The 27,386-nt window shown below is 33.6% G+C and overlaps 2 protein-coding genes across 2 annotated transcripts; both read right to left on the reverse strand.

Annotated features, from left to right (window-relative positions):
- Positions 1-544: 544 nt before the first annotated feature.
- Positions 545-3,296, reverse strand: LOC123677686. Its single transcript, XM_045614359.1, has 3 exons — positions 3,081-3,296; positions 2,015-2,256; positions 545-1,160 (listed from the first exon to the last, which is right to left on the reverse strand). Exons 1-3 carry the CDS (start codon positions 3,190-3,192, stop codon positions 687-689), a joined length of 828 nt encoding a protein of 275 aa, XP_045470315.1. The 5' UTR covers positions 3,193-3,296; the 3' UTR covers positions 545-686.
- Positions 3,297-6,641: 3,345 nt separating this feature from the next.
- Positions 6,642-12,987, reverse strand: LOC123677560 (pancreas transcription factor 1 subunit alpha). The gene is made up of 3 exons (XM_045614148.1): positions 12,398-12,987; positions 10,552-10,862; positions 6,642-6,857 (listed from the first exon to the last, which is right to left on the reverse strand). The coding sequence occupies exons 1-3, from the start codon at positions 12,598-12,600 to the stop codon at positions 6,703-6,705; spliced, it is 669 nt and encodes a 222-aa protein (XP_045470104.1). The 5' UTR covers positions 12,601-12,987; the 3' UTR covers positions 6,642-6,702.
- Between the last annotated feature and the right edge of the window lie 14,399 nt (positions 12,988-27,386).

Here is a 27,386-nt window from a genome sequence, read left to right on the forward strand (position 1 = left end):
CGAGAGAAATGTCAAATATAAACGATGTATGCGCCATCTGAAACAGACGCGATCCCTCGAAATCAAGTAGGTATAAATCTGAAAAATCTCCCGTTTTGTCTGAAAGTTTTATAAGCATAAGTAGACACGCCAGGTTTTCTATACATCTCACTTTTGGGTGAGATGTCTTAAAACCTGGTGAATGCACTGATTTCGTTTTGACAATTTTGAGAATATTAGTTCAGCTTCGTTATGTCAACTGTAGGTAGCGCTATTAACAAATTCTTGTTATTTCAAATATTTGAATTTATTTTAGTAAACGTTTAGTGAATATTTCACTGCAGATGTACCAAATGGAGATGACTTTTCACTGTTTTCTTCTTGAAATTCCTAGGAAATACAAATATTCGCAAGATGATCCTTCCTTGCACTTTTCTTTGGACACGATGCACTTTAAATTAAACAAAATATAATATAGAAACAACTGGTTCATTAAAATTCAGTTACCTTTGTTTCTCTAGATTAGAGTCCCATGGGATGATTACTGATAATAATGAGGCAAGTGTTCAATCATATATCATTTAATAAGAAATTTGTATAAAATATGTTCACTAAAATCAATAAAAACAACACACCTATATAAGGATCATAAATATTTTTACATCTAGTCAAATCTTCAATAATTGCATTTGAGATTATAGACATATTCAAAGCTTTTTAAACACAATTAAAATTTTCTCTTGCTTCTTGTCTATTAATTCATAATAGGACTTTCCATTTCTCATCATGTCTTTATAAAAAATACATGCTGCTGTTTCAAATCCTAGTTTTTCAGCAAGTTTTTGGGATATGTTTGATGTGAAAACTGCAACTACAGCTCCAGGTCTAGGTTCATTGTGTAACATAGTACCATTCAAGCTCTTCTTCACGTTATTCCCTTGATGCAACTGTCTTGTCAACTCAATAGTCGCATTGGTTAGTTTAGTCGCCAACCGTTGTCCTTTATAATTTGGAGATGTTGCTAGGAACATCAATTCTAAGTAACAATTGCATCCACATTTGTCGAATAGATCTGTTGTATTATCCATTTGTTTACAACACATAATCAAATCTTTTGCTGATTGATTTTTGAAGGATTTTAAGCACTTGTCATAAAGTGAGATTGAATTTTTACTATTGATCTGAAAATAAGATGTATTCAGTTATAGAAAATTAACATTTATTCAGGAAAGTTATGTATAACAGGATAAAAATTTTCAACATCTATTAAATATTGCAGTATCTTTCGGACCACCTGTAGAGTAATCCGTAAATTTGCAGAAGAGTTCAAAACTTTTCGGGAATGCAATAAAAAAAAATTGTACAATTATCTCGAACCAGTTTCAAGATATGATCTTTAGTTCAAAACATTTATATCCATGATATTTATCGAATAAAGTGTCTTACGTCAAAAAATACCATAGATAAATGATAACAAGTGGGGTATTTCAAAATCAGAATTTCATGGAGATTATGAGAAGGTATGATATAAAAATTGGGCATTCTCATTTGAAAAAACAGGGTGGTATCGTGTTTCAACAATTTCGGACCAGCCTGTAGAGTCGAAAATAATTTAAACTTATGTGCTGAGTACTGTCGATTCTGCCAAAATTTGAATCATATTTTCCTAGTCCAAAATTTCAAAGAGTTATATCGATCAATGGAGCGATATTGACCCACCTTGTATATTATTTTGGAAAATGATTAATAAATTTTTTATTCTTTCTTATATCAACCAACTACGTGGTCTCAGTTTATTTTTCTATCAATATTTGTTTTGGGAAATCGAATATAAGTAGGCTAACTTGTAAAATTTTCTCAGTTTTGATAAGTGTTGCATTTTGTTACTTTTTTTTTATTTTCGATTGATTTCATTACTGATTATTAACATTATTATCAATTGAAAATAAATATAAAGTCTTGAGAATGGAAAATCCATAAATTATATGAATTTTTATAGTTTTAAAAAATCTACGCGATATTTGTGAGAATTTACCTTTTGATATAATTTATTGAAGGCTACAGCGGCTACTTTATCCTTTTTTCTATCAATTGCTACAACAGAAACTCCTTCATTAGCCACTGCTAAACATATTTCACCCCACTCTTTTTTTGCTTCAGGATCGTTTGGAACTCCACATGCTGTAGCTGTAAATTCTTCCGTGAAAAATACATTTTGCAGTAGTTCTAGGCTTTCGTTCAGATATTTCTCGGTAAGAGAGATGATCTCGATATCTCCTGAAATTAAATTGTTTCAACAAAAAGAAATTCAGAAAAAAAAATCGAGAGAAGCACTGACTTTAGGTCAGGGAGCTTTTGAGTATTATTCATTGATGTTCCTATTGTACGTAGAATCGACTGAAATAATAAAAAAAATTGGTTCTAATTTGAAAATCTTGAGTTTGATGAATTTGAGTTGTCCAAGTTCATGATCTTCTTATGAACACCCTGTACATTTTTGGTCCAAACCGCACTTAGTCTTATAATACTACGTATTTGCAGTATCTAAAAAGAAAAACATTTTTCCGAAAAAAGCTTTTTCTGCCGAAAAATTAAAAAAATTTTAGTCCCCAAACGCCACCATTTTTTTCATAAGAATCCCATTATCTCATGATCCGTTGAGTTTTTGCCAAAGGTACGGCATATCACCGAAATTGTCGTCAAAAAGCTATCTAATGAGGCAATAATATACTGGGTGTGCCATTTGAAATAATGAAGTAGTAGTCTGTTTCCGGTATAACCGGAAGTTGAAGATATCTGAAAATATTTTAGGGAGAAAGATCATTGTCTCAAACCCCAATATGCAAATTTTCAGCTCAAAATTATGATTAGTTTTCATAAACGTCTAATAAGCCATCCCGGTGAAACGCCCTGTATACTGATGTGTTCGCCACGGGTGCATGAATTACGAGTACTCGATTTTTTTAATAAATACACGATTATGTAATGATCGACATTGAATGCTACTTGTATTCTCTGTAGATCACATGAATGTGAATATAAAAAAACTATTGAAGAACAAGCCAAACATAATAGAGAAAATATATTGAACTTCCACTCACCGTTGTCACTTGTCTCCCAAATTTTGCCCTCCATCTCTCTCAAATTGTGTGTACGTTTTCTAAGAGAGAGCAATGATAGATGAACTGTTTTTAAGTATTCCCTGTTATTCATTAGAGATAATTTTTCATGGCCAAATATAATATGTAGTATAGATAAATATTATCCAATGCAGGTGAACACCTTCTGAATTGAATATCCTCCTTCCAGAAAATGTGAAATCTGCCAGTTATTTCCAATTCTTATATCTTTGTTATCGTAAAAGGAATTAAAAATGTTTCTCCATGCCTTCATTACTTTTTTGGGATTATTTTAATATCAGAATTATAAACATAATTCAATGATTTATATTCAGTTCAACCAATGCTTTATAAACACTCTGCATGTTCATAATACATATATTTAAAACGTATATACAAGTATATTTAAAATGTGTATACATTTTAAATATAACAACACATAACTATACAGGGTGTTCCTAAATTGGAGATACAAATGAAAATGAAAGATTCATGGGCTCGCAAACGCTTTGTTTTCGAGATAAAGGGTGTTAAAGTTTAATTTTTTTTTCAAGTGTTTCTCATAGCACCCTCCCTTCACAAGATATCGGACTTAAATTTGGCATTGATATTCCAATTCGAAGTTTTCATCATGTGATATGCAAATTTTGAATGCAAATCTACAGGGTGATATTTTTCCTGGAACAGTGGTCGCTTCTTTCCTCCAGAACCTTTTTTTGTTGGACCACTGGTAGTTTAAAAAAATGTAAAAGAAAACTTTGGTCCAGTACTACTCTTTTTGTTTTCTTATAGTTTTGTCGTATCTGCTACCTATTTCGAGAAAAAAATCAAACAATTAGCAATCCTCAGAAAAATTCATCAGTTAGTAGATAAGTTGCGATGAATAAATTTATTATAAGTTTTGGAAGTTATTCTTCTCTAGCCAAATTTTTGGACTTTTTTGGCTGAATCCTTTGAACCACAGAATTTCTTATGGAGAACTGAATGATTTGAATTCTTCGATTATGAAAAATCGAACTTTCCGAACAATTTTCAAATGTTTTTTTGTTTCCTCGAAAATGATTCCAAAAAAGTTATGAAAATTACATGAATACAAATTTTAGCGAGCAAAAGCTCATTTCTTCTTTCTAATTTCTCCAAATTGTGGAATTTCACCGGATAGATTCCAGATCTGCATATTTCCTTCGAATCGATTTCAAGGAAAATGTTTTTCCTCTACATAACGATGTACAGATTACAAGACGCCATCATGTAGCTCCGTGGGAAGGAACAAGTGCAACCAATCAGGATGGCGGAGAAATATTGACGTCCTGGAAACGTGGGAACTCTCAGGTGTTTCCAGTTTCCAAAAGTAAAAATTATTTAGACAGAACTGAATAAATCATCGAGACATTAAAATTCACTCACATTAAAAACTTAGGAAATGAGAAAGTTTTGTCTTCCTTGTCCATTAGAATCTTGAATCATAGCTATGGTTCATTCTATATCATCTATAAAAAAGGGGATTTTCAAATTCATTATTTTCCCCAATTTTCACAAATTGTCATTTGAATTTTTTAACAAGCCCTTGGAGGGTACACCTTCATTCATTTATTCGATTTTGGATTCTACACCTTCTTGAAGATAACTTTTCTTGGAGATTTTTCCTCGAACTCCCCTAGCGGTTTGTAAAGAAGTAAAAATGATAAAATATGCCGTCAGAGCTTTATTGGAATTTTTCAATCTTCCAACTCAATGTTGAACGTGTAATATAATGGTTTTGTGCAACAGTGGACATTTAGCGAAGCATCCAGCTTTGCTAGTAAAATAGCCTAGAAATTTAATTTAAATTCGTTTTCTCAATATTTTGCCTTCGAAATTCATTGATCGTGTTCTAGAGGTAAAAGGTTTAATAAGGTTTTTTTCATTTATTTTTTGGATTCTTCAGATTCCATAACGTAAAATTTAAAAATTGCAATGAGAGTTTGATTTTTTTTTCACGAACGATTCTAAAGAGGGATGCTCAGAAAAAAAATATCATTGTCATGTCTGATAAAAAATTTTCTCTTATTTCAATAATCTGGCTTTTTTGATCGTCATCTAACAAATTATTTCGTCAGAATATCTGTATTTTATGAATTATGAGCCGGAAATGGTTACAAACGATAAGATTTGACTCACTGATGACGAATTCGTAGTAAATTCAAGGATGTAGGTTCGAATTTCGAATGCCACGGTCGAAATATTGTTTTTTTTTTATTTCAAAATTGCCCATTCGATCGAGATAATAATTTTCATTTGGATGTAAAATGGTAAGTTACTTTATACAAAATTTCATGTTCATGTTCAGAAGCTTTTGAGTGTTCATTCATTGATGCTTCAATTGCATCCTTAGAAACCACATTTTCAAGGGAACAATTGGCGCATGAAAGAACAAACGCTCCTGGCGTCACGTTAGTGCTGTCCTCATCTTCAATAAAATCTCATTCAAAATTTATAGGAAAAACACATAAATTATATCGATTATATTGAATCTTTATCAAGTGACGCAAGTCACTTGAGATAATTTTTCAATATTTGCTAAGGTAATTATGAATACAGGTGTTTTTCGAGGATGTAATATCTTTATCGGAGTACCTAGATAGTTTTAGTTCCTTGCACAATTTTATTGTATTCCATTCAGACAGGATATTTCCATAAATTTGAGGTAGGTGAATTTTCATTTGGAAAGGGACATCACTGAAAATTCCAAACTTTAATTTATTGGAGTATTTTTTCATTGATATTATCCCTATATCGTGGTTAGCTACCCTATTGGTTCAGGAATTAAATTGTATAATTTTCTGGCTAGGAATGATAAATTCTCAATATTATTTATTTGAGGATATACCAAGGGATGTAAACTTCTATTTAATATACTTGCATTGAATAACATTCGAATAAAAATTCTCTATTTTTCTCAAATAATTTTATTCACTAAATAGTGTTTTGATTATAATTGAATAAATATATATGTTTATAATACATAATTTATAATTTTATTTCTATTTAAAATGACTAGATAGTTAAAATGACTAGCAATTATTGGTTGCACCATACGGCTTATTTACAATTATTTAGGTAATAAATTGTGAGTTGTTATATAAAAAAAATAAATGCATTTTTAATAAAGAAGATATGTCTTTTGTAGTTCGCGTCAAAAATTGAATATAAAAAAAAATGATCTAACTATATGTCTTTGGTATAATTTACACAATCGAATTAATTGATAAAAATATTGCATTCGTACATATTTACACTGTTATATACAATTATATACAAATTCAAGACTAATAACTGAAAAAATGAATAAAATTTCAATAAATAGGAGATTTTATTTATCACAATTAAAAGTATCATTTTCAGTCAAAATATTTAGTGAAAATAAAAATATATAGGTATAGAATAAAATTTTTTGACTGAATTGAAAACTTTCCTGGGAAAATAGAATAACATATTCGTTTGAAAAAAATAAATATAAAAATTTGGAAAAAAATTCCATAAATAATTAAATAAGAATATTTGAAAACTATAGATGAAAATAAATATAAGAGAAACAATTCCATTAAATTCTCATAACTGTCAATCAGTTATTCGATATGTTGAATGCTGAGCTGTTGCCTTCTTTGATGGCTCTTGGATCTTCTGGAACCCAAACTTTAGCATGCATCACTCCATTTGCACCAGGTTCTTTAGCTCTAGACCACGATAGAGAATGAATAGTGTAGGAATTTCCAGCACCTAGAAGAAAAAAAAAATATTTTACTTTTTCTTCTACGAATTTTCGGTCGAAAAAATTAATATGGACTACGTTAAATTCTCTTCCATTTGGTAGGGCCCGTCAAAAATTAATCTCCTGAATACACAAGATCTGCTGTTTTAATTGTTGTTCATTTGCCGCTTCCCAGCATCCATATTCCAGAGTGATTCCACTTTCTTTAAAATATTGGGTTGTTGTTATAATTTCAGATTAATTGTGCAGGTTGAAAAACCACCCTGTGCATTGCGTTTCCGAAACTTCTCTAACCGTTTCAGGTTCTACATAATGAATCATAAATATTCAGGCGTTTTTAATTGATTTTAATTTTTGATTGAATTTTTGGCTCACCCTCAGTTTTCTCAGAATTAAAAAAAAGAAAATATTGCAATACTTCACGGCGAAATAATTCTCACGGAGAATTTTTCTCTAAATGTTGGCCCCAGAATCCAATTTAAGGCTACCAACGCTCAATTTCCAATTTCACACATTCACACGCATTTGGAGTGAAATTAATCCTCAAGTGTATGTCGAAACACCGTTACATCCAGAAAAACTGACTGTTTGGTGCGCTTTATGGGCTGGTGGAATCATTGGTCCGTACTTCTTCAAAAACGATGATGGCCAGAACGTTACAGTCAATGGTGATCGGTATAGAGCCATGATTACTAACTTTTTCATTCCTGAATTGAACAACCATGATGTCCAGGAGCTGTGGTTCCAACAAGACGGCGCAACATGTCACACAGCTCGTGCCACAATCGATTTATTGAAAGACACGTTTGGTGACCGCCTAATTTCACGTTTTGGACCTGTGAATTGGCCTCCAAGATCTTGTGATTTAACACCGCTAGACTACTTTCTGTGGGGCTATGTAAAGTCATTGGTCTATGCGGATAAGCCACAAACCCTTGACCATTTGGAAGACAACATTCGCCGTGTTATTGCCGATATACGGCCACAAATGTTGGAAAAAGTCATCGAAAATTGGACGTCCAGATTGGACTACATCCGAGCCAGACGTGGCGGTCATATGCCAGAAATCATATTTAAAATGTAATGCCACAAGATTATCTTGCGGATAAATAAAATTCATGTCAATCGAATAATCCATAGTTGTTTTATTGCAATTTAAAGTTCTATAGCTCTTAAAAAAAAACACCCTTTATATCGGTGGCAAAAACGCCGAAATCAATAATTTCTTATTTTATTTCAATCCGATAATTCGAGATCCTGGTGGGTTGAAAACATGAGGCATGGACTTTTTCATTATCGCGTTGGACAATTGATAAATTAATTCCAATATGTACGGAATATATCAGAATGATTAATTTGAACGGAAAATAATGAATTATTCTTTAGACGTAGCCTGATCATTCCTATTGGAATAATCAGACTTCGTTACAGTACGAAGAAATTTGTGCCAAAACTTTCGAGACATAAAATATAGCATCGCAATCATTTTAATGATTCACTATGAAAAACACAAAAGCCTTCAGATTGATCACCATAGGCCACCGGGTTAGATTCAACCCCTTAATTTGTTGGTAAATGATGCCTATAGAAACCGACATTAAATATCACACCCGTAACATCAACATTTGTTAAGGGTAGCCAACAAAAGCAGCTGCTTCCTTTGAAGTACCTGTCATATCTGCATTCAGGCAATGTATATTTTCTTCTAAATCAATATAAAAGTATGATGAAAAAAGGAGCGAAAAAAGTCATATAGTCCCACAGTCTTTATTTTGTGACTACAAGTTTCAAGACTTCAAATCAGTTTCATTCTCAAGTCTTCTAAAGATACAAGCTAAAACTTTAAAAAACACAAATAAATCTGTTATAGTGAACAGCACCATAACAGATTTATTTGTGTTTTTTTGTAGCTTGTATCTTTAGAAGACTTGAGAATGAGACTGATTTGAGGTCTTGAAACTTGTAGTCACAAAATAAAGATTGTGGGACCATAGACTTTTTTCTCTCCTTTTTTCATGATGAGTCACCCACATTTATTAATCTTCCAGTTCAATAAAAGTATGAAATTATAATAACTATTAGCAGTTAGGTCCTTTCTCAAGAACGTCTTTCTTTGGACTAGCCCACTTCTTGACTCAGATCATTTTCAATGTTTGATGTCAAATTTTCCTGCTATATGCTATCGAGTTTGATGAAGCGTAAAAAATATCCTATAACAAAATTTGTGCCGATTGAATTTTTTGTTTGGAATGACTTGGAATATAACATATCAAAAATTCAGCTAATTTAACATGGGTGCTCTTATAAAGTGTGCGGTATGTTCTCTGTCGAATGTCTGATAGAATTTCTTTATAAAATTATTAGGCGTACAACTTTGCTTCTGCCGTTTTGCAATCGATGGCTGTAGCGGTAAGTGGTTGTCGAAATAAATAGTTCGTAGATGTCATACAAAAAGCTCAGGTATTTGTAAACATAGGACATCGAAATATTAGTCGATTTGTGTCTGCATCATAAGTTATTCCCGATTAAACATGTCAGCTTACGAACAAAATTTTCGTCATTTGCGGGAGGTTTTAATTTTCTGCTTCAATATGAAGAAATCTGTGGCTGATGCCCATCGAATGCTCTCAAATACCTATGGTGAGGCCGCTATTATTGATAGAACGTGCCGAGAGTGGTTTCAACGCTTCAAGAACGGTGATTTTGACGTCGAAGACAAGCATGGCGGTGGAAGAGAGAAAGTTTTCGAAGATGCAGAACTGGAGGTATTACTTGATCAAGACTCGTGTCAAACGCAACAAGAATTGGCAGGATCATTGGGTGTGACGCAACAAGCCATTTCAAAACGCCTGAAAGTCATGGGAATGATTCAGAAACAAGGAAATTGGGTGTCATACGAGTTGAAGCCGAGATATGTTGAACGGTTTGTTTGCCTGTAAATAGCTACTTGCAAGGCAAAGACGGAAAGGATTTCTTCATCGCATTGTGACTGGATACGAAAAATGAGTTCACTACGATAATACCAAGCGCGGAAATCATAGGGATATCCCGGCCATGCTTTCACGTCGATGGCCAAACCGAATATTCACGGTTCAAAGGTCATGCTCAGTATTTGGTGGAACCAGCTTGGTGAAGTGTATTATGAGTTGTTAAAACCGACTGAAACAATCACAGGCGATTGTTATTGAACGCAATTCATGCGTTTGAGCCGAGATTTGAAAGACAAACGGCCGCCATACAATGAGAGACATGATGAAGTGATTTTACAGTATGAAAATGCTCGACCTGATGTTGCGAAAGTGGTCAAGACATACTTGGAAACGTTGGAAATGGGAGATTCTACTCCATCCGCCGTATTCTCCAGACGTTGCTCTCTCGGGCTATCACTTTTTTCGATCAATGGCACACGTGTTGGCTGACCAGCACTTCCGGTGTTATGAAGAATTGAAAAAATTGGTTCGATTCGTGGAACGCTCCAAAAGATGGCCAGTTTTTTCAACGCGGGATTCGTACGCTACCCGAAAGATGGGAGAAAGTAGTGGCCATCAGCGATGGACAATACTTTGAATCATAAATGTATAGCCATCAGTTGTTAACAATAAAGCCTTAAATTTCGGCAAAAAACTGCGAAAGCAGAGTTGTAGGCCTATGTATTCAAATACGATTAACCCAATAAGTCTGAATATGCAGGTTAGAACTCACCCCTCAAAATAACTTTCCTCGGTTCATCCTTCTGCAAATTCCTGTTATGCCCGTTAAAACACTCGGTATTCGCGTTTCTGTCAGTCCTCACTAGTTCACTGAGAAAGTTAATATACCCTATGGCAAGTTTTAAGGTGTCAACCTTCGATAACCTCTTTTCATATGGCAGGGTAGGAATATGTGACCTTAAACCTTCAAAAGCGTCGTTGATGGACTGCATCCTTTTCCTCTCTCTTAGGTTGGCTGCCTGCCTCTGCTGGATTTGCTGTTGGGGACATTTGTTTCTTCTCCTGTGTCGATATGATGCATCACTGAAAATAAGAAAATGCTAGGATTTTGCTTCGAAGGTTTTCTCAATGGTAAATCTATTATTTTTTCGCTTTTTCTGTTTCTACATGAAAAATAAAAAATACATCTTACTTCGAAAACGTTAATGGTTTTCGAGATATGACTAATTAGGTATCGTCAATTCTCACACCGCTCACTGATTTTTGGTAGACCTCACAGTTTGAGAAACAACTAAACTCGAAATTTTGGAAAAATCAGTAAAAATTGAATTTCTTCAAGAGAATCGTTATATCTCCTAAAATATTTGTTGAAAACCCCTAAAATAAAAACGTTTTTCGAAGATCGAGTTATGATCTTAAACATGATGAGGTTTGAAGTCCGTACCTCGAATTCAGAAGAGAAGGCTCGAGAAAATTATCGATTTTTTTTCAAAATTTCATTTTATTACCAATAATTTCTGAAATAATGTACCTAATCGCCCAACTTCAAGCATTTTCGTGATTTACGTAATCATATCGATTGAAAGAAAGGTATAAACTCTCCATGAAAGAACTTTTACTTTTTTTTTGATTTTTTAAGGTATTGGTATTGCGTATTTGAGTGAAAATTTTGGACATAAAAATTTTTTGGTGAGAACGGAATTTGGATAATTAGATATCGTCAATTTATACACCATTCACTGATTTTCCGTAGAACTCACAGTTTAAGAGAAAACTGAACTGGAAAATTTGGAAAAATCAGTAAAAATTGAATTTCTTCACTAGAATCGTTTTATCTCCCAAAATATTGGTTATAGACACCTCAAATAAAAATGTTTTTCGAATATCGAGTTATGATCTAAAACGTGATGAGGTTTCCAGTCCGTAATCTTGAGTCCAGAAGAAAAGGCAGCTTCGAGAAAATTATATCGAGTTTTTTTTTTAAAAATTTCAGTTTTTAACCAATTATTTCTGGAATAATGTACTAATCGCCCAACTTCAAGCATTTTCGTGATCTACGTGATCATATCAAATGAAAGAATGGTATTAACCTTCTAAGAAGGAACTTTAACTTTTTGCGATTTTTTTTGGGTCAAGGTATTGCAAATTTGAGTGAAAATTTTGGACATAAAAATTTCCGGGCGAAAACAAAATTTGGCTAATTAGAGATCGTCAATTCTCACACCGTTCACCGATTTTTCGTAAACGTCACATTTTAAGAAAAAAACAAACTCTAATTTTTGGAAAAATCAGTAAAGATTGGTGTCATCATTTGTTTTTTATTGCAATTACTTTTGGAGTTATAATAGAAACTTGTGTTAGTTTAAATGTAAACCATAAAAATCACAAATAAAATCGCCTCTTTTTTTCCTTTTCAAAAATATTCAACATGATATTAAAATTTTTCATCAAACTATACCTAAAAATCATTAAAAGTTTCAGTTTTACAAGGCAAGTGTTTATCTATTATAATCTGTGAACTTCTTATACCTAATTAAAATATACGGTGACCACCAAAGTTTCCGGATTTAACATTGTTAGAAATTTTTGTTGTTGTAATTATTGATAAATAACCTTACTCTTTGTTTGATCCTGAACTATTCTCCTGGTCACTGTTGAAAGAACAAGTGGACAATGCAGAATCACTACTATTCTCATCGTACAGGAACAAATCACTACTATTAGAAGAGCCCGTAGTGCTCCCACTACTACTTATGTTATTATTAAGAAAATTACTAGAATCGAAGAAAAACTGTCTGTCAAGATCATCGATATTAAACATGATTTCAACCCGGAATTTTTTTATCGAAAAATCAGGAATACCATAACTCACTGCACAGAGGCGATCTAAAGGGTGGTTTACACGGTATTTCTTTACCGACGCTTGTTGACACTTGTCGACAACCAAGAAAGGTTGAGTGGTAATTGGGAAAACGTGCAGCCACGTGATCTCTTCTTTATGTGCACGTGCTGCTCATTGCCCGAACAATTAAATAGTGAAACTACCCTCTGAAGAGTTTTAATCGAACCAGGAACAAGGATTGGTGGAGGGGGTGCTAAGCGCCGTCGCGACGCCCTTGGGGAGTGGTTAAACCACGCCTTTCACCGTCGATTTTCCCGGATGAAGAGGAAAAACAATGTGAGATATCGGGAAAGCTTATGTGACGTCGCCAAGTGATACCAACATTGCAATTTGATGAGTATTTATTATCTGTTTTATCAGTTCATCAGCTTTTATGGGTGGTTGGGTAAATGTTTACATGAATTTAGGACACAGGTGATATATTGATTGTTTGTGCATATTTCTGCGGTGGAGTCATCGACTTTTTGACCATAATTAAAATGAGAAAAGCATTGATGTGAAATCTTTTGAGCGCTTGCTGAAATTCGTGTAATTTTTCCACGAAATTCGAAATTTAATCTTCAAATCTTGAATTAGAATACAATTACTCAATTATCTTGCAAAGTTACATGCCTTGAGAATATACACTGTGTCCGTAAAGTATGGAACAAATTCATTTTAAGATAAACAGACCATTTTAAGAAATAATACTGAAACACGTCGATTTTTGATTTTAATTTACCGTATTTCAAAATAATAATCTAATATACAGGGTGAATTATTTTCGAGTAATGACGTCACCGTCATTTCTTTTAAATGGAACACCCCCATTTTGTCTCAATTTTTCGATTACTCTAGCTGATCTGATTCCAAAAATGTATCACATGTTGATTCAAATTGGTACAGGGTGGACAAAAATACAATAGTTTTGTGTGTGCTCATTAAGTAAAGCGTAACATTCTTTATCTACTCCTATTGAATTATATACTCATTATTCAACTGCTTTTGAGCAATTAATAGTATCTATTAACAAACAGCGTGATTTATAATAACTCACTACTATAACTCACTATTATAAATAGGAAAATATGGATCTGTGCTTCTATACTTCTCTGCTTCTATTCGATTGGCCGAAAAGGAACATTCCATTATTGTTATTGAGGGGAGGATAGTCCGAGGGAATGTCACTTTTGACGTTTTCAAATTAAGTTGATATCTAATTATTGTGAATGTTTTGCTGAAAACGATTAATTCAGATAGTGAAGATGAAATATTATAAAGGTATACATTTCCAAAAGACAAACAGCTAATGTTACCATACAGAATTAATTGCCCGAAAAAATATAAAGGAGTTTGAAAAAATTTTCAAGATGGGTGTAAGAGAGAATATTTTTTGGTATATTTTAATGCATTTTTATAGGCAATTATTAAGGTTTTTCAATAAATTTCTATGTCTGTACTCTGTACTGGATTCGAGCTAGTTCGATTGTGATTGGTGGCACTAAGTTTCCATCTCTCTTGTACGGGATCGAGCACATTATGTTTATTTCCCGTTCCTTCTGTCTTTATTCTAAGTCTGTATTTTTTTCTTAGTATTTATTGATATAGTCGTAGATAAAGTATAGTATTCAACTTGCGGTAATGGTCATAACTCACTTGATGAATTACAGCACTCGCCTGCGGCTCGTGCTGCAAACATCATCTGCGTGAGTTATGACCTACATTACCGCTCGTTGAATAATATACTATTATTAGTTAAATTTACAATATTATAAAAAATACTTGTCTAGCGGGAATTGGTTTGACTGCAACACCCTGTAGTTTGTTACATTTTTAGATTAATAAAAATGAGCTGTTTTCAAACATGTTTGGTACTTGTGGTCTAGCAGACAGAATATGAAAGAAATTATTTCTTATCAATTCAAAAAAAACATAGTCGCCTAGTTTTTTGTGAAATGTCATTATTTGTTTATTGCAGCTAGACAATAAGTATTTTCGATAATTTTGATAATTTAACTAATAAAGAATATTACGCGTTACTTTATGAGCATACACAAAACGATTGTATTTTTGTTTACCCTGTACCAATTGGAATCAACATGTGATACATTTTTGGAATCAGCTCAGCTAGAGTAATCGACCACCTGAAAATACCGATGACAGAAGGATTGGAATAATAACGCTTGCCAAAGCTTGTATGCATACAGATAGATACAGCCTTACTTCTTACTATAAATTCGACAATTAGGGAAAATATCTAATTCTAAATATTCAAATTTCTATATTATTTTATTTATCATTCCCAGAGGTTTAACTATAGTGGACTCATGGAGAGGTTACCCACACTTTGAAAATGCAAAATCTTTCAATTTTTCATTAAATGGTTGGTAACAATTTTTTTTATTTCTCCTAATTAATGGGGGGTTATTTAAATAAATTTCGTCCCCCCTTTTCACGCTTATGATAATTCCTATTAGAAAACCCTTTAGAAAGGTACCTGAGACTTATGCAATCCTTAAAAAAAAATGGTGGATGTAATTAATTTTTCGCTGTGCGAAACAAAGAAGCACAAAATTGTCAAAAATTATAAACATTCGAAATTCTAGAGGGTCTTGTCTAGTTTATCTCCATTTATGCTTCGATTCCATACAGCCGAAAAAATGAAAAAAAAAATTGATACCATAACCATTGTTCTAACCCCCAGCATGAAAATCAGTATGAAATGAACAACTGCGGGCGTATCAGAGTAAATAAAAAACCACTCAGAATCCGCCCCTTTCAATTTGTCATCTAATCCTCTCTTCACGCTTTGCAATACTCGACAAGTAGTTTTCTCTTGTTTCCATAGCTCTAGCACTAGCTGGAGCAAATTGATTTCATGCATCAGGGCTGTATTAGCACAAAGATAGGTCCACGCTTAATTTTTATCTACTAATGTGGCTAACAAGCCAATTCAAAAGTCCCCGGTCTACCATAGTAAAACACATTTTTTCTGGCAAAATTCGATTTTATTATTCAACACAATTGCCTTCGAGGGCGATACAGCGATTATAGCGTACTTTTACCAAAATTTTCGATACCATTTTTGTAGTACGATTTGTCTTGCGCTTCAAAATAGACCTCAGTTTCGGCGATTCCTTCTTCATTGGCGCTAAATTTCTTTACAGCGAGCATTCTTTTGAGGTTTGAGAACAGGAAAAAGTCGCTGGGGGCCAGATTTGGCGAATACGTGGATGCAGAAGCAATTTGAAGCCGAATTCGTGCAATTTTGCCATTGTTTCTATTGATTGGGAATTGTGTTGATGCAACAGCACTTTTTTTCAAATGGGGCCGTTTTTTAACCATTTCATCCTTTAAACTATCCAATAATGCTATATAATAATTGCTGTTGATGGTCTGGCCCTTTTGGAGGTAATCAATGAATATTATACCTTGCGCATCCCAGAATACTGATGCCATAACCTTGCCAGCTGACTGTTGTTTTTCCTCACTTTGGATTCGGTTCATCGTGTGCAGTCCACTCAGCTGACTGTCGATTGGACTCCGGAGTGAAATGATGGAGCCATGTTTCATCCGTTGTCACATATCGACGCAAACATTCAGGTTTATTGCACTTGAACAGCTTTAAACACTGCTCAGAATCATTTAAACGATGTTGCTTTTGATCGATGGTGAGCTCGCGCGGCACTCATTTTGCACACAACTTTCTCATGTACAAATATTCGTGAATGATATGTTGTACACGTTCAGATGATATCTTCACAATGTCTGCTATCTCGATCAACTTCACTTTACGGTCATTCAAAATTATTTTGTGAACTTTTTTGATTTTTTCGTCGGTAACAGCCTCTTTTGGGCGTCCACTGCGTTCGCCGTCTTCGGTGCTCATTTCACCACGTTTAAACTTAGCATTCCAATCAATAATGGTTGATTTTCCTGGTGCAGACCCTGGAAACTCTTCATCAAGCCAAGATTTTGCTTCAACTGATTTTTTTTCTCTTCTAAAGCAATATTTTATCAGTACACGAAATTCTTTTTTTCCATCTTTCTTCAAATAACAAAAGTAGCTACACCCACAACGCAATATCCCACAAACTAATGGTCGGACTGCTGTCAAATTTTGACTTATATCGTTTGTAAAAATCATATGGATTTAATACTAGCACCGCCATCTGTGCATCAGACCGAGGACTTTTCAATTGGCCTAATATACACCCTATATATCTGATTGGCAAAATATGAAGATTCTGACCCAAAAATTAACCAGGAACAGTTGAAAAATCACGGGAAAGGATAATTTTTGAAAGACATCAAAACCTCCTGTCAAATTACAAATTTAGGACGATGCGGTCCTGGTATGTCACACCCTCAAGGTCTCAAGGGATACACTATCAAGCCTGATGGGGTCCATGGGGATGGAAACATATGTATCGAGTAAACCCCTGTAACGTGTACGCACTTCACGCAGACAGCATGCATTTAAAATCCATTATCGATTGAATAGGCGCTAATTTCCTGACAATTCACTCTGAAGAATGCAATTGTGGTTTATTGGTCCCAATGGACCTAAATATGCGTGCTGAAATGGATATATGTTAAGATATAATCGATGAAATGTGTTTTGGCGAATGGGACTATCAAATGAAGACATTAAGACATTACAACAAGGAAAATTGTGGTTTAAATTTTGTTATGAGGCAAATATAAAAAAAAATTGAAGGTAAATTTGAGTTGATCTGTTGATGTGAGGTAGCATAGTGACTATTTCACTCCATTCACAGAAATAATAAATGCAACCAACAAGTAGCGATAACATTTTGACAATTTCCAAATACAAGACAGCTTAGGAGATGAATATTTGCCTCAGAGTAATAAACATAGATAGAGGGAGCATACCACATTTTCAGTAAGCAAATTTTGTTCCCAATATGAACTATCAAATTTGACATGAAGCGCGCGGAAATGAAAACATATCAGTGACACAATATTTCACTCAATTCGCGAGTTTCTCCACAAAGAACGCACTTCTTATATCCCATAATGAACCAACGTTTCATATTAACTCAAAATATTTTGAAATATATACCTACTTATATCAGGAATTCATAAAACAAACTTCAAGCGCGCCAAACGACGTGAAACAACCGATGACACTAGGGGAGCAAAAGTTGCCAAACCTTGGATTTCAGCAGTTAGCTACAGAAAATAATAAATATTCTGCCTATTATGAATTCGACAATTAGGAAAAATACCGGATTCCAAATATTCAAATTTGCGTATTTAATCGGTAATCACTCAAATAAATATATTTCTTTCAATATAATATACATTCATAACGATATAGTAAAATTGTGGATTTGAAAATATATCACAATCCGACAACGTAATCTAACCATGTTGGGGACATGAAAAATTGCGTATACTCCCTCTTACTCTATCTATTTTTATTACTACATATATGATGTTCGCCAAATAGTCAATATTGTAGATAAACGTATTTGTTGTTCATTCAAAAAATCAGCCACCAAGAAGGGGATATAATCAAAAATATTTCCTCGGAAGAAATTCAGAATGAAAACGACTCCAGATGTAGCATTTATCGCTATGCCTACTTTGAACACCCTATACTAACATGGGAACCAGCGTTGACCAAAGACTTCTGATCAGATTTTCTTATTAAAGACATAAAAGTCAACAAAAAACCAACACTTACATTTTAAATTAATCGGAAACCATGTTTTATACGTTCATGTGCCTGCTCTTTTATGTTTATTCTCAAGTAAAAATCAGAAAGTGGACTTTCCTCTAATCATTATAAAATCAAAAATATCCACCTCGAAATCTAAATCTTTTTCAGATGAAATCGTTCATAAATTGGGGCTTAACAATCTCTAGCAATCTAGCATTACGATTGTTTCATGAGATATTAGGAACACGTGTGGATGCCGCAAAGTTTGAAATAGGGTGGCACCGCATTCGTTCAACCATGGAAAATGCATTTTCACTGTTAGGGACGGACTTCCCTTTCAATATTGAAATAAAAGAATTTTTTAGGTGAGGCTTTCGTTTTTGTTCAGGTGTTCTCAATAATTGGAAGTTGATTTTGTTTATATCTGTAACTTAAGATTTTGATATAGTTTCTGAATGTTTCGTGTAATTTTTGTAGCGATAACTTTGTCTAGCAGTAACTTACTTACTTTATTTTTATTTATTCGCTGAAATTGAAAATTGGCATTGTATTTTCGAAAAGGTGAGAAATCATACTCTTTAACCTAGGTCTTCCACTTTTCGGAAGATTTTGGCATTATAAACCTTCCTCACATTCAAAATTAGGCCAAAGCATTTGAGACATACGTTATTTCAAGTTTTATAACACAAGTTCTTTTGGCCTTACGTTAGACCTCCTCACTCAGAAAATAGATCATCCATTCAAAATCAATCGAAAATCTTTAAGTATTTGGTAACAGAAAGAAGTTTTCACCTCCTTCTCCGTCTACCTCAAATTCTAGAGTATTCAAAATTCATAAGTAATATAAGATATTAAAAATACTCTGTCACTGGTTGTGCGTCCTGTTCAACTCATACCCTATTTATATCAAATTTCATCAAAATCAGACTAGTAAAACGTAAGAAATTCTGGCCTCGTAAACTTTTGAAACGTTTTCACAACCTCAACACATGTATATCCTATGGAACCATTCACCATCTGTGCAAATTTCATCAAAATGTCAGTGAAACTTTTGAATTCTGCGAATTTTTTTCATTCCAAAAGTATCCATAACGCTTCCCTCCAACTTTAGTAGACTTGGAAGCAAAATTATTACCCGAAATTTCATTAAAAAAATCCAAATTTCATCAAAAACGGACCAGTAAAGTATGTGAAATTGAGGTTCCCTGAGTTTTTTAATACGTTTTTCCATGCGCAACGGATTTATATCCAAGCTGAAATTCTTAAGGACCCATTCACCAGTCAATAGGAATATCTTCAGAAAATTTCATCAAAATCGGAAATTCAAGGTATCTCAAGAATTTCATGTTTGTGCCTGTATACGTGCAACCCATAATTCAGAAAGCTGAAATTCGTATGCAACCCTCTACGAATACTCATACCAAATTTCATCAAAATCGGATATTAATTGTAAAAATTAAGGCTGCTGCGTTGTTCAACATATTCTAAAACACATTTTGTAAGTGAAAATTTTAAATCAATTTTTATCAAATGAGGAAAATATTTGCCTTTTTTGTGAGCAATTGCAGATTATAGATTGAAATTGTCTTCATTTTGTTTCAGCCTGAGATTCTTCCAGGAAATTTCATCAAACTTCAAAAACTTTTTTAATCAAATTCTCCTGAAAAAAGAATCAAGGGACTGAATAATTTTTTCATCCAATAAGTGGGTACAAAAGGCTTTCTTTCATCTTTGATAAAGACTTTGAAGCAAAACCAATTCCATCAAAATGAACTCAAAATCAATTTCATAAAAAAATCCAAGCCTGTCCTGGAGCAGGTGATTACAGATAGCACACAATCGGGTCGAAGGTATAATTTGTGTGACCCTTCGTTTCGGAACTCACATGTCATATGTCATTAAAAGTATATATCACCCATTTCCGCAATTCAGACACCCCCGCAAGGCCTACGCTTTGTATAAATCAACCCCGACATTATGAATAATGAAAATGAAATATTTCGGTAATAAATTCGAACACCTATACCATCCCGAGATAGGTTTTTAATTGTGTAGTTAATAGTTGTTTATGAGAGAGGAGTTTAATAAATGAGATATGGCAGATTTCTTAATTCATTTCCGGTTTTGTTCGAAGGGTGGAGTGGAACGCAATTCAGTTAAATGATTGAGAGGATACGGGAACAATAGACTAATTTAAAAAAAAAACTTGCTACCGTTTTTTTTTATTTAATGTATTCGGTTCTTACTTGATCGAAATTCTTCATTATAAATAAAATAAAGCAAAGTGATTTCCAAAAATATATAGGTATAACAGGCCAATTGAAAAGTCCGTGGTCTACCATAGTAAAACACATTTTTTTTGGCAAAATTCTATTTTATTATTCAACATAGTTGCCTTCGAGGGCTATACAGCGATTAAAGCGATCTTCCAACTTTTCGATACCATTTTGTAGTACAATTTGTCTTTCCCTTCAAAATAGGCCTCAGTTTCGGCAATTACTTCTTCATTGGAGCTAAATTTCTCTCCAGCGAGATTTCTTTTGAGGTCTGAGAACAGGAAAAAGTCAGATCTGGCGAATAAGGTGGATATAAAAGCAATTCGAAGCCCAATTCATGCAATTTTGCCATTGTTTTCATTGATTTGTGACATGGTGCATTGTTTTGATGAAACAGCATCTTTTTTCTTCAAATGGGGCCGTTTTTTAACAATTTCATTCTTTAAACGATCCAATAACGCTATATAATAATCTCTGTTGATGGTCTGACCCTTTTGGAGGTAATCAATGAATATTATACCTTGTGCATCCCAGAATACTGATGTCATAACCTTGCCAGCTGACGTGTTTTTCCTCGCTTTGAAATTGGTTCATCGTGTGCAGTCCACTCAGCTGACTGTCGATTGGACCCCGGAGTGAGATAGTGGAGCCATGTTTCATCCATTGTCACATATCGACTCAAAAATTCAAGTTTATTGCACTTAAACAGCTTCAAACACTGCTCAGAATCATTAACACGTTGTTGCTTTTGGGCTATTGTGAGCTCGCGTGGCACCCATTTTTTTTTATTTTTTCGTTGGTGGCAGCCTCTTTTGGGCGTCCACTGCGTTCGCCGTCTTCGGTGCTCATTTCACCACGTTTGAACTTAGCATAACAAGCAATGATGGTTAATTTTCCTAGTGCAGATCCCGGAAACTCTTCATAAAGCAAGATTTTGCTTCAAGTGTATTTTTTCCCTTCAAAAAGCAATATTTTATCAGCACACGAAATTCTTTTTTTCCATCTTTCTTCAAATAACAAAAGTAGCTACACTCACAATGCAATATCTCACAAACTAATGGTCGGACTGCTGATTATTCAACTCTTTTTAATACTTTCTAATAATATCAATTAATGATAAGCCAAATCATAGAAATCATCGAAATATTTCGAAACATTCATTTGACAAAATGTATAAAAACATAAAACAATAACATAGTCTGAATTCTCCTAAGAAGTTTGAAATTACTTTATACTTTCATCTACTCAGATGTCTGCAAAATTTTTCAAAAATTCCAATATGATTGAAATGAGATGCAGTTATTTCTAACTCCTTGAGAGAATTCAAACTGTGATTCTGTTTTTATTTGTTTTTTTTTTTGTTCTTCTGAACAAACCTATAGTTGATTTCCGTAAACCAAGCAGATACATCTGTATATTTACCTTCGATTAGAAGATTTATCTTTCGTCCAGTTGCTCCATAGGGATTAAACAAATACAGAGAGGGAATAATTTCATTATTTGCCCTACTAGCAACGAGATTCAGTGTTACGGTACGGTCTATAAGATTATGAAGATAGCAATCAAATCCATGGCAGTCACACAGAAAAACTCTTCAGCATGGATAGCTATAATCGCAACGGGGTTGATAAAAAGTGAATGAAATTCACGGTGAATAATTTCATCAGTTGGTTTTCATGGCGGTGATATCCAATCCAAAAAACCCTAACGTCAAGTCAAGAACGTTCACGAGCTTGTTCAAATTCGTATTCACGGATGACATTTTTGAAAATCCAATATGGATGCATTTCGACAAATATGCGGTTAAAAAACTGCGTTGAAAAATATAAACTGTTCCATTCAAAAAACACAAAATCTCCTCTCCTCTATAGCTCTAATGCGGAAATTAATTTCTATGATCTGATGATATGAGAATCATAGAGGTAATTAAACCATAAAAATTCCTGAAAAATTGTTTTAGAATTTTTCGAATATCTCCAACAGGAACCAAGATATAGCGAAATATTTCTGAAACGAATGAACGAATCAAGATATCTATGAAATATAATCTACTTTCTGATATCTTATCATTTCGAAAAAAGAAATTAAGAGTCTTTGTAGATTAATTGTTTCTTATACAGGGTGGTCCGGATTTTAGTGCAATAACGTTGGCGTCCGATAGAACAACTATTTTCATGAAAAAATGTTCATATAAGCATATATCCTTACAAGCTTCGTTTTCGACATACAGGGTATTAAAGTTTGAAAAAAAATCAGATTTTTACTTATAACTCTAGTATTATTACTTTCATTGTTTTAATTTTTAGGTATTGAAGTCTAGATAATGTAATGTTTTGAATTAGATAAGTATCTTCTGCTTCAACTATCCAGTGGCGTAGATATAGGGGTGCGATAATCCTTTTCCCATCGAAAATCTACACCACTGACCTTTTTAATAAAATTATTTCATTTCTGAAATCAACAGAGATTCACTAAAAAAAAGGTTCCTGGAATTGTTTCTATAGAATGTACCATTTTCGAAATAATCGAGTACAAAGCAAACAATATCCACTAAAATCTACAAAAATTAATTTTTCAAATTTTCCCATTAGTGATAAATGAAAGTAAAAAATGTTCTTTTTGAAATGTTCAATTGAATATCATCTGAAAGAATTATAATACACTACGTCAATTTTTGTACTTTCATTTATCACTAATTGAAAGTTTGAAAAATTAATTTTTGTACATTTTCGTGAATATTGTTTTGCTTTGTCCTCGATTGTCACGAAAATGGCACATTCTATGAAAAAAATTAAAGAGACCTTTTTTTAGTAAAGCTCAGTTTACTCGAAAAAAAGACAGTGGTGTGGATTTTCAATAGGAAAAGGATCGCACCCCCATATTTACGCCACTAGATAATTTTGTCGAGAGACACTTACCTCATTTGAAACCAGGGCCCCCGCAAGGGACATCAACGCCCGCGTGCGGAACATATTTTGGCGCCCCTTAAAGGGGGGAGGTGGAGAAAAGCACTGCTTGATAATCGAAATTTTTTTTGTTTTGTTCTATCAGCAACCTTCATTGCCTTAAGAACTTTATGGTGTTAGTTGTAACATAATACATTTTTAATGTGTTTCAAAACTTAAGCTGTATTCTTCTATAAATTATTCTTAAAGGCATAAACATTTAATTAGGATCAATGCAGAAATTGAATGGATGTTTTTCTAGATTTGGCTGTTGCAAAATTTTTATATAATCATTCAATCAATTTTATCGAGTATCTCTTGCTCTATATCTAAGATTGCCAATCCAGAAAATCTTTCTTATGACATGGTAGACTTCAAAAAGTTTTCAATTATTTTTAATTTAGTGAATGATCTCTTACCAGAAGCAACAGACACAGACACATTTTGAATAAAATAAAACTTCAGCATCAATTCTACTTGACCATCTAGTATCACTTAGGGGTTTTAGATGTAACTGAGGATCATGCTTTTTTATAACATTCCAATCTTCTTGTGGACGAAGAGAAATATATATAAAGTTCTTGTACAATATCAAAAGAGTCCACTGTTTCATTTGAAGTCTTAGCAGCATCATTTTCAGTTAAATTTAAGCTGTGTGCAGCACATGGCGCAAAAAATGCCCTAGAATTAGCATCGAGTGTGCGTTTTTGTAAACCAATATCTGGCTATTTCATGCCGATAGCGACGTTCGGAAACTTGTATAAATTGCAAAAAAAAAAGTTTGGAAAAAAAAATTGTTAAAAAAATTTGAAAGAATCTTTTTTGAAAACCTTTGGTCCCTCGGTTCTTCATGCGGTCTATAAGAGGTTTTGGCGCCCTTTTAGAGTGGCGCCCGCGTGCGGTGCACGCGTTGCACGCGCGGTTGCGGGGGCCCTGTTTGAAACATTACATTATCTACACTACAATACCAAAAAATTGAAAAAATTAATATAATAATACTAGAGTTATAAATAAAAAACTGATTTTTTTTCAAACTTTAACACCCTCTGTTTATCGGAAATGAAGCTTGTTAGGATATATGTGTATATGAACTTTTTTTCATGAAAATAGTTGTTCTATATCCGAAATCCGACGGCAAAGTATAATTGCACTAAAATCATTCTGTATTATAATTCTCGAGATGCTTTCAATGAGCATCGAATTTGAGAGACCTAGCTCTTCTTACTAAATACTTTTTTTGGTCGACATATATTTCGTCAAATGCTGGAACTCGGTAAGTTTGGAATGATACATCTATATTTAGAACTATTTAGTTGTTTTTTAAATACGGAACATATACGGCTGTCCCAAAAATTGAATATCCCGACGCACAGGTGTCTAGATCGTCATATATACAACTTCCCTATCCGTTTCTCTTTTTCAGCGTGTAATAACATAGGGGTTGCGAATAATAATAGTGAGTACGGTTTAATATCCAGCTGCATCCACATGTTTATTTAATTCGAATTGAAAATTGAATGACAGGGGAAGAATAAGAGTAGGATTATTAGGGGCGAAGATAACCAATGTTCTCACCTCACGCTGTATAAACTGATTTTAAACCTTATCCATTGTCCTGGATTGTGATCTGTGAATTAAGGGATGGATATGGTATAATTTGAGAGGAATATGAGGGCGAAAATCAGTCGTCCATACATCAGATAAGTATCCGGAAACGTTCACCTATTTATCTGTAAACAACCACGATTTTACATGAAAGTTTTTCTGCTCATTCCGGCAATTACAAGGCGCCTCGAAAAAAAATTACTTTTTGGTACAGTTGCTTATCTTATATTGAGAAATATTACCACAGTATCTTCAAAACATAAAAAAAACTGAAAAATTCATGTTATAAACTTTGCGTTTATTTGCGTGTAAAGGCAATCATATTTTTCTTTCTTCAAATATCAAAGAAGCTGCCTTGAGAATATCCCACATCAAAAGAAACCAACCAATAATCTGAGGAAATTCTTAAAAAAACTCTTTCAAAAAGGGGAGCGAGAAATGTCGACTGGAACTAAGAAGTTATTTAAAATATTATTGAGTCATCTTTCTTTATATCTTCCGTCATATATAGAACCTTCACTCTGTAAACAACCATTTATTTCTGAAATTTCCTCAAAGTTTTTCGATGTAATAAACTAACTGACGAAGAAAGTGCAACACCCAGAAGGAGCTGTTTGAATTTTAATTTTTTTTTTTGGTAAAACATAGATAGTATAGCAAGGAGTAAATGATTGAAATTTGGATGGAAAAAACGAAGGTTTTACAATTTTTTTTAATAAATTTGTTAATAATGTGTTTGTCCACCGCGATTATCTATACCTACACTCCCCAACACGTCTCGCATTGATCCAATAAGATGGTCTATTTATTCTTCAGGGATACTATCCCAAGCTACCTGTACTTCATGTCTCAGAGCCGCCAAAGTTCGGGGGGCTGGGGTAAATTTCCAAGCCTTCTACCCATGATGTCCCAAACATGCTCTATGGGTGAAAAATTGGAGGATCTGGGCGGCCATGGCAAAAGTTTCACATAGGTCGCTTCGAAAAAGTTCAAACTAACTCTGGCAACATGAGGTCGGGCATTATCTTGCTGAAATATTGGATTCTCGAGCCGGCTAAGGTAACGGAGAACATATGGCTCCACTATTTCTTGAAGGTAACGCAGCGCTGTCATGTTACCTCGAATAAAGACTAAAGGTGACCTACTTGCATGTGCAATAGCACCCCATACCATAACGGCTACATGTACACGACGCTCAACATCAAACTGAGGTTTACGTCTTTCTCCCCGACGTCGTCTAACCCTTCTTCGGCCATTATGTGCACCCAAGGACAATCGAGATTCATCAGAAAAGAAGAGCTGATGCCATTCCACATTCCAATGTTGAACCCATTCGGTTCGGATATGGGTGTTCAAAAATAAAACACTAATTTCCTCTGTCAATTTATTTTATTAATAATAACGAACGGTTTTGACAGTTAGGTAATCTTCCGCAACTAAAATACAGGTATATTTATATCACCCTAATCCTAAAACATTAAAAATACACAAATTGAGGAAGGGAGATATGCTGAGGAACTAGTCTGAAAAATTGCGCCTTTGTATAGTTTATTGATTTATAACTTTCCAACAGGTTCGTTTTTCCCTTGTACTAGAATTTCGTGGTTAATCATGTAAGTTGTGTGTGTTATATTCGAGAAACTTGAATATTTTTTTACTTCAAATATTTCCGATTTACTAACTGTATCAGCCAGAATTAATGAGTTATTTTCGATTTTTTAGACAAAATTGATGGATCATGTTTTCAATCTAGGAGGATCTAAGTGGTACAGAAAAATTGCAAATTTTACTCAAGAATTCATTTTTTCCTTATTTCCCTTAGAAAATATCACTCAAATAATTGAAAAAAATCAGTTTACCAAACTAATATCAGTTCAACCCTAGATTTTCCAATTTAACCCAAAATAGCTACCCTAAGCTGCCCTTTTGAACTGGTAGTTACAATAATTATGTAATAAATAGCTTTTCAAAAATTCATAACTTCCAAACTATTTTGAGGTTTTCACGATGAAAAAATTGTATTTAATGCCACCCCATATAAAAATAATAAATCAAATGTCCACAAAAAAGATAGACATTAGAAAATTAGGATTACCGTGTGAAATAAATTTTTCCCAGAAAAAATTTGTCTTCGAAATGTGATTCATCGAATTGTGTTTTCGATACAGATGCAAGAAAGATTGTAAGGAGGAGATTGAAGAAATGAACAAG

Source organism: Harmonia axyridis, chromosome 4 (genome assembly GCF_914767665.1).
Source record: "Harmonia axyridis chromosome 4, icHarAxyr1.1, whole genome shotgun sequence".
NCBI classification, from domain to species: Eukaryota; Metazoa; Arthropoda; class Insecta; order Coleoptera; family Coccinellidae; genus Harmonia; species Harmonia axyridis.

What these genes read in the sequence shown, in the direction of transcription:
- LOC123677560 (XM_045614148.1), bottom strand. Translation starts at nt 12,600, where the DNA reads ATGTTTAATATCGATGATCTTGACAGACAGTTTTTCTTCGATTCTAGT. An exon ending in AGTTCAGGATCAAACAAAGA is followed by an intron (nt 10,863 to 12,397) that starts GTAAGGTTATTT and finishes TCTTATTTTCAG; the next exon opens with TGATGCATCATATCGACACA. An exon ending in GAGGAAAGTTATTTTGAGGG is followed by an intron (nt 6,858 to 10,551) that starts GTGAGTTCTAAC and finishes TTTTTCTTCTAG; the next exon opens with GTGCTGGAAATTCCTACACT.
- LOC123677686 (XM_045614359.1), bottom strand. Translation starts at nt 3,192, where the DNA reads ATGAATAACAGGGAATACTTAAAAACAGTTCATCTATCATTGCTCTCT. An exon ending in TTGGGAGACAAGTGACAACG is followed by an intron (nt 2,257 to 3,080) that starts GTGAGTGGAAGT and finishes ATTTAATTTCAG; the next exon opens with GAGATATCGAGATCATCTCT. An exon ending in TCAATAAATTATATCAAAAG is followed by an intron (nt 1,161 to 2,014) that starts GTAAATTCTCAC and finishes TCTTATTTTCAG; the next exon opens with ATCAATAGTAAAAATTCAAT.